Source organism: Cyprinodon variegatus, unplaced genomic scaffold (assembly GCF_000732505.1).
Source record: "Cyprinodon variegatus isolate N-32 unplaced genomic scaffold, C_variegatus-1.0 Scaffold1715, whole genome shotgun sequence".
Lineage (NCBI taxonomy): Eukaryota > Metazoa > Chordata > Actinopteri > Cyprinodontiformes > Cyprinodontidae > Cyprinodon > Cyprinodon variegatus.
The window spans coordinates 86,878-95,525 of record NW_015152168.1 but is presented as its reverse complement, the minus strand read 5'-3'; the positions used below and the strand labels follow the sequence as shown (position 1 = coordinate 95,525).

Genomic DNA, 8,648 nt, shown 5'->3' with positions numbered 1-8,648 from the left:
TAAATTTTACAGGCTCCTGAATCGCATATATAAGTCTAACTGCCTGTCCATTAATTGCTAGAACTATTCATGTTTTTGGGAATGAGCCTGAATGTATCACATGTGTGTCAGCTGCATCTGAACTCTGCTGTCATAAAATCTGTACAGCTCCTCACTGACATGCATTTGTCTGTAGGAACCAAGACTAATTGCAATTTCCTTAACAGACCTCTGCCTGATAGATTGACTGGACTTTCTTGGCTTAACACAAAATCAGCTTCCACCGTGAATCCCTCTTCATCAGTGACCAATTGTTTTTACCCTGTGACCACCAGCCCCTCACTTGAGCCCAATCATGGTCCAAACTACACTTCATAGCTTTTTCTATGTTTTAGCTTGCACAATCCACTTATTTAATCCCTCTAATTTTTTTATTCCCTGTATGTAGCTGCAGATGCATTAGGAAGGCTGTCAACTGGATGAATGCTGCAGTCACCGATCCACCGACAGACCCCCCACTGCTGCAGATTCAAGCTGTCTCCCTCTAAACTGTGTTTCATTATTTTTTGGATGAACACACAACTTAAAAAAACCCACAAACATAAATTTAAAGAAAGAAACACATAACATTAAAAGACGAACAAACACAACATTAGATCTATTTATTTAATTTTTAATAATAACATATCTACTTTGCGCATGTATTATACCTACACCTCGCCATTTGGAGCTCATTTATTTATATATACTTATTTATTTATGTATCTATGCATTTATTTATATATATATATATATATATATTTATTTATTTATCTATTTTTACTAGTGCTTGTTTTTAACCGGCACATAACATTTCTCCATTGATCTACTTCCACACACCATCTATTTCATACTCTAACTTCCACTTCTGCAAGTATTTTAAATTACTTGGATCAATCTGACACAAACTTTCCATATCCTTTATGATCTTCTCTATACTCTTCCCTGAACCCATCCTTTTTAATTCTTTTACCTCCCTGGCTCATTTTAGTTATTTCATGATTTAGTTCTTATTATTTTATCTTGGAATAGAGGCGTCCCTCAAACCCATATTTTTTTTAAACCCATATATTCAAGTGTTTATTTTTTGTTGGATCCTTGATTGTGTCCTCACACACTCTCACACAGTCACACCTATTTTGAGGCATATTATATGTTTTTTATTTTAACCAACATAGACAAAAAACACCTATCGTTATGTGTACACTTTGGAGTCTCCAACTCCAGGTCCTTGCACGCACTGGATACCCAGATGCCATATCTGTCAAATATCCCTGCTGCGGCAGCTGCAAACCTTACTATCTCGAGAACAACCCAGAGTCCCATACTCTAACGCATAGAATACCCAGATGCCATATCCGTAAACAAGACTTGGTCTTGTCAAATATTCTTGCGATTACAGCTGTAACTTAAATGGTCCTAGACCAACTTTTGATCAAAAGCTTCAGACCTTCCCTTTGTCGTGTAGAATCAGTTTCTCTGGAGTCGTCACCAAGATGCCCAGTGCAGGGTTGGACCAAACTGGCCCCGTCCGGCGAAGGGAGGATAGCTGTCGACAGATTCTTGGCCTTGGTCCCACACGGTCCTGGACAATTGAATCTTGACTCTCGGGTTTTAGCACCAAAATGTCGGGTTCATAAAATGTAGGTTTTTTCTTAAGAAGAACTGAAATACACAATTTCTGGATACAATTTCTGCAGAAAGGAGAGACAGTTGAACCCCAGACGCAAACACACTCTCTCCCACTGGACCTCCTCTGCAGAGTGTTTATTAACAGAACATGACACATGGTTACAAACAGAGTATTGTTCTGACAGAACAATTGATCAGTTCATGAAGACAGGATGCTCCATCAGAATGACAAGGCAGGATGGTCTCCTGACTGAATCATTAGACAGGAGTGGGGCATCCCCTTGCAAAAATGTTTCATAAGCAAAATTTAATTTATAATCATCACTGAATAAACCTGACATCATGTCTCCTGGTTATTTAATACATATAAGTTATGAAGTGTTATTTGAAGAGATTTGAAGAGTTTGTACCGAGTGATCTCTTTTCAGGAAAAAGAACCGGAAAGATAGAGCTTCAAGGTGTAGAACCAGAGTCTATCTTTAACAGTTAAGAACAGGAGTGAGATTATATATGTGTTGGCCTGGGAGCACCTCAGGCTTCTTCCAGAAGAGCTGCTGGAGGTTTCAGGGGAGATGGAAGTCTGGGTGTCTATGCTGAGACTGCTGCTTCTGTAACCCGCTCACAGAAAAGAAAAACGTTAGGAATATGTAGAGAGGTCCAACATTTGTACAGTCTGACTGTTTTATCATATTTTAAAAGATAATTTTATTATTTCCAGGAAAAAAAAACTGCAAGGGATTTTTTTTTTTTAATAACAGGGTTTCTTTATTTGATCAACAATATAATTTTTGGAAAAAATACATCTTCAGCTTATAAAAACACAAACATACAGAAAATAACCTGAGCAACAGTATGAACTAAACAGAATAACAGACCTGATCCAAAAATAATACAGGACCAGCAGTGGTCAAAATGATCATAACGCCTCAACACAACAGCCAAGTTAGAAACAATATAGTTAGGTCTGTTAAGAGACAAAAAGTCAGTGGGGAAAAAAATTGCAAATACATCACTTTAAAAGTAAAATCAAATGTAAAACTTCCCTTCTGAAAATATAACTATTGGCTTATTTTAGAAGGAGTTGATGGTTCAGTGCAAACAGCAATATGCAACATTACAGGCTTCATTACTTCTGAAAGATTAGAGACACTCTGCAAAAACAACACTTAGAAAACATAAAGTATCATCATGTGTGTTCTCATACCCAAAACTCAAATTCAAAAAACTTTAGCTTAAAATACACACACACAAAAAAATGTATAGCTACTTTGAATGAATGAAAAAAAGAAAGAAAAATGTACAAACCTATAACAATTAAGTTTAACATTAACAGCATGCATACAGATATTACAGTAAACTCCCAAATCCTGGCGGATCCAGGATTACAGCATTCTGTTTCTTCAGTTGGTAAGTACTAAGAACATTTTGGAGAAGTTAGGCCGATCCTGACTTAAATCTATTCATCCGATTGTTAAACATCAACAGGGTGTCTTCAGTGAACAGCTTTTCTAGATCCGCTGTAGACCTCCCTGCAGATAGCTTATAAAAAGGGGGAATTAATGGCTGCATCACCATTAATGATGTAACCACTGATTAATAAAAAGGATAGCAATATTTTCTTATATTCAATTTAATAGAAAATAACCAAATTGTTACATTTCCTTTGCCCGACTCATTAAATATTAGGAAAAAGCCTCTTAGTTAAATTTATTATTCAAATTATGGAAATAATCAGAGTATGAATCATTTTGGGCTTAACTCTATATAAAGCAACACATATCTTGGGCGGTTACATCCTATAAATCCCCTTGAACCCTACGGACCCACCGGCGGGTCCAGCTGCTACGTGACCTCGTAATTTTACCAAACCCCCAGTATTGATGTAAAAAACATATTTGGCACAGTTTGGTGACATTTATGGATAAATGTGCCAAAATGGCCTCTCCGCCTAAGAAATTTCTCACTAATACCATTCTAAAATGAATANTCTGACACAACAATTGATCAGTTCATAAAGACAAGATGCTCCATGAGAATGACAAGGCAAGATGGTCTCCTCACTGCATCACAAGACACAATGCAGCAGGCAGGATGGTCTCCTGACTGCAAAAATGTTTCATAAGCACACAATTTTATAATCATCATTGATTAAACCTGACATCTTTTAACAACACAAAGCTGTATCAGCAAAGAAAATGTAGAAGAAAAGACTAACTGGCAACAGCAAATGTGTTATATGTCCCCAAATAATTACAAACTTATTTTATACTGTCAACATGTAGAATTGGACTGGCTGCAGACACGAGAAACAATGTGGTGATCTAAGTTATATTTTACTGTGTTTAGCTACTTTAAGTGGTTTTGGTTTTAGCTCAGATGAAAGTCCCTCTGTGGTTTTTTTGCTCATAATGACCTGGAGATAGTTGTTATAGCTGCAATTTCCCAGCTTGGGATAAATAAAGTATATCTATAGTAAACCTTATCCTATTACCTGCTAAATTGATATCAGTTAAGGTTTTACACTGCTTCTAAGATTTACTGTGCAAACAACCAGTAGGTTTCCCTCTCTGGCTTCATCACTGCTTATAAATAGGTCATGTAGCCCTATCCTGCTTTCAAGCTTCTTTTTCTAGTGATTTACTGTCAGGCATGGCGGGGCAAATAAACAAAGAGTTTTGTTTTCTCTGTCTTCCCCTTTGCTTGCACAGAGCTTGACCAATCAAGCTCCAATAAACTGGCCAATCAAACTGCACATATAAAAACCACAGTTTCATGGATATGCATTTTTTCTGCACTTCTCCAGGGCCAGGTTGACTCAGCCTGCCCAGCTAAATTAATTGACAAAATAGGGGGAAATCAGGGAGGTATAGCTATTTTTCTTTGGGGGCAGTTAAGTGTCCCCACTCATCCCGTTTCCTGCTGCCAGTGATAGAATGGTGACAACTTTGCATTTTCTCCTCTGTGTCTCATCTGTGTCTTTAGCTCAGTCATACAGAGATCTGTCAGGTGCATGTTTGAGAAACTCTGTTTATACATATAGTACCGAAGATCATTGGGAGAGCAACGTTGAAATTGTTCTCTGAATGGTGGCCAATCTTTATACTGAAAAGATAAGCAAGAGATGCCTTTAAAATCAAATGTTAACAGTTCTGGGTTGTATTGCAGCAAAATCATCTACATTCTTAACTTTGCTTAGATTGTAGACAATTTAGTTGTGGTTGCAAAGAAGCTAATAGTGCCATGCAGTACCAGATGGAATTCTTTCTATGATGCTCTAGCTAGGATTTGTGAGACTCCCATAGTGGACCTAAACACCATCTCATTCAAGTTTGGCTCGAAAGCAATCACAGAAAAAGAGCATCAGCTCCTTAAGGAATATTGCATTGCAATGAAGCCACTGACAGTCGCCCTACTGTAGATATCCTCCAGAGAGAGGACAACTGCTACTTCGGCACACTGCTACCTACCCTGGAGACCTTGATGATGAAAACCCTTGAGCTGAAGAGTGGGCTTTTTTTAAATGTGTATATTGTGTATAATTGCATAGATGTGTATAATTATAATGTGTATAATTGTGTATATTGTATTAGATATCGTACTCAGTGTGTGTGTGTGAGGTGGTGTGTGTGAGAGCGGGGGCGTCAGCAGACCCAATACTATGGGCACAATAGGGCAAGAAATAAAATGCAAGCATGCAAAGTAGGTGAACAAAAATTTTTTGGGGCAATTATTTATTTAAAAAAAGCATGGGCACAGATAATTAATGCAAGCACGGGAGCAAATATTTTATGGCACTTTTTTTTTATTTTAAAGCTTCATAAATCACATTCTGCATTACTAAATATCTACCTGAACCAAACTGAATTAAATTGGCCCACTTGCGAACTTAACTGAATACAGTATCTCTAATCCACTACTAATGAAGGCACAATTTATCCTCATTAAATATCTGTCAGCAAACATGAACTTGAAAACTGAAAACTTGAATTGTGCAACTGTAAAAGGAAAAACAAAACACCTCTACAGACATGTTTGTGTTTATCACCTCTCTTTGGGCCTATCCTATGATGGTGTGATATTGATAATCCAATGAGGTTGAGAAAGTGTACTGTATTTCTCTTTTTTAAAAATATTTTTGAAAAGTGCATGCCCATCCGATGTCATTTACGTTGAGTTGCAATAAATGCAAAACTCTCTGCAGGTTCTTGTCTTTGTCGTCCACTCTATTCAGCTGGCTTTGGAAAAACACAGTGAGAAGGTGGGGGCTGGGTGGTAGAGGGTTTCAGGGGGGAGAAACGCAAAAGTAACACAATAGTTACTTTTACTAGTAACTAGTTACTTTTATTGTGGAGTGACTCAGTTAGTAACTCTTTTTGGGAGAAGAAACTAGTAACTATAACTAATTACTTTTTCAAAGTAACATGCCCAACACTGCAAACAAACAAATACATTGCTTTCACCCTTGGCTGACAGTATATCTATACATATCCAACCACACCAGGAACTTGCTGTAAAATGAAAATCCTACATCAAAAGACTTGACAGTTATTTTCAAATTTAATAAAATCTTTAATAATCACCTTCATGTGAATAGTTCCTCCTGCTTTAATAGTAAACAGTCACCAGAATTAGTCTGTCTAAAGTATTAACAGATTTTTAGCAAATAAACAAACTTGGTTTTAATTCATCAGGATAGTAGTAGTGTTAGCCTCATGCAATTTACTTGTAAAAAAGAAGTTTAAACAATAAGAAGCGGCATTTTTAAATGAAAATATTTTTCTATACAAATTTAATGACATATCAGTTGATCAGGTCTCTGGATTCAGTTGGTCGCTGAGTACAAAGTTTCCCTCAGGAGCTGAAAGGTCAGAAAGAGTCACAGTAAATAGAGAGCAGAACAAGCCTGAGATCAATGACAACAGTGAAGGTATTAAGTGACGGTATTAGCAGATAAACTTAGCAATAGATGTAAGATGCACAATATATTTTAATATCAATTGCTACATCTTGTACATCTAAACATTTTCAGTTGAACTTTTTTAACCGAAAGGAATATCTTGAAATTTGTGGTGAAAATAACATACAAAATAACATATCAAAGCTATCAGTTTGGAAATTCCATGAAAAGTGTAAGTATCAAATCATCTATTGTTTGCCAGATTTTATTAGCATCATACTGAATAAAAGCCTTTAAAATATCATAAATAGGTTTACATTCCTATGGAAAACCAAAATGAAAGAGTGGAAATTACAGATTGGGTAACATTGGTTGGGCTGAAAATGGCATACTAGCTGTTCTATGAGCCCTAATGTAAGCCTGGTTAAGAGCCTCAGAGTGAAATGACAGGTTTTTCTTCCTTTTATGGTATTCTCATTATTATTTAGATGAGCTCTGCGCTGATTAGATGGTTTACAATGAGCAAAGCTGCTGAGCAAAGACGCATCATAGCAACATGCCCTCACTTACTGAAACATCAAATTGTTGATATGGTAGGGTGACCAGACATCCTCCTTTTCTTAAAAACCTAAAAAAATTTCCGGGGAGAATTTAAAAATCGTCCGGAATTTTGGTTGGCTACAGTGTAGCAGAACCAAGCCGTGAGCTCCAGGGCTGGTATGGGAACCCCGTCGGACAGGGGCAGGGAGCCAGCGGGGGATGGAGCAGCTGAACCCGACCCGGTGACGGTAACCCCATGTTTGGGGGACTGCTGGAGGAAGTGGTGGCCAATTTTCACAATTCTATTTCTATTTGTTTATTTCAACCCCTAACTTTATCTTCTCTATTTTTCTCATCATTGTTACTTCATTCAGTCTGTTCCTGTTTAGCTGTGACACCATCCTGGATAGAAATATCAGCTGAACTGCTGTGAATGAACAAAATGGCTAAAAATAGCTAAAAGGTGTCTGCATGATCAGCTGTAAATCTTACACCTTTCTGAGCTTTTAAAACAGGACAGCAATATGAAAGCTGTCTACTACATGCAAAACACGCATTACCAGAAATCATTTCACTAAATCACTGCAACACAATTCTCACCACTCTTAAATGTAGGTAACAAACAATTAGCTGAGAGTTAAAAACATGTTGTGAGTTTTCTTACGCGATGATGGCACTGGTTGATGTCTGTCTGTAAAACAAATGGTAAGAATTTATGTAAAATTTAACAAAGGCTCAAATATGATAATCTTTAGTTTATCAAAAAGCATTATCTATATGAGTAAACAAAAAAAATAAATAAAAAAAAATTCCCCCTTCTTATCATTCCTGTCCTCTGATCTCTAACATAAAATCAGTTTAAACAAGGTTTTCATCTTTGTACTAATACCTTCATATATTTAGGAAATTAATGAAAGTACCTTATCAGAGACAAGTTGCTTACTTGTATTCTTTTTATAGACCACATATCCAGCAGCACCAGCAATGGATACAAGAACAGAAGCAATCACAGCAGAAATTATAGGGATGGTTGGATTACTGGGCCTCTCTAGTAAATAAAGAAGAACACATCAAAACAGAAAACACCATAACAGACCAGCTACATTTATAACAATTCTAAGTTATTCAATTGTGACTTGAAATGTCATGTACCATAGAGAAAAGTGGGACCAAGTTGGCAGAGCATAAACTAAGAAAAGAGAATTGCAAAATGTTTGAACTGAGGCAAAAAATAACCACCCAGTGCTTTAAGTCACAGATTTTGGGGATTTAAACAGTAAACTTTGTATTTAGTCTCAGCCTGTTTTCGAGTAAAATCTCACCCAGAGAAAGGAGCCAGCTGAGATGGCTTGGGCATTTATTCCCGATGCCTCCTGGTTGCCTCGCTCAATAGGTGTTCCAGGCATGTCCTATTGAGAGGAGGCCTCATACAGTAAGGCCCAGAACATGATGGAGGGACTGTGTCTCTGAGCTGATGGATGGATGGATGGATGGATGGATGGATGGATGGATGGATGGATGGATGGATGGATGGATGGATGGATGGATGGATGGATGGATG

At 37.2% G+C, this 8,648-nt stretch overlaps 1 protein-coding gene across 1 annotated transcript in view; it reads right to left on the bottom strand.

The window, feature by feature from the left end:
- Positions 1 to 6,007: 6,007 nt before the first annotated feature.
- Positions 6,008 to 8,648, bottom strand: part of LOC107104380 (major histocompatibility complex class I-related gene protein-like) — a 20,188-nt gene continuing 17,547 nt past the window's right edge. The window contains exons 7-9 of the mRNA XM_015404372.1: positions 8,031 to 8,135; positions 7,752 to 7,778; positions 6,008 to 6,508 (exon numbers count right to left, since the gene is read on the bottom strand). Coding sequence (XP_015259858.1) covers positions 6,459 to 6,508; positions 7,752 to 7,778; positions 8,031 to 8,135 — 182 coding nt within the window. The 3' untranslated portion in view covers positions 6,008 to 6,458. The remainder of the gene's footprint in view (positions 6,509 to 7,751; positions 7,779 to 8,030; positions 8,136 to 8,648) is intronic.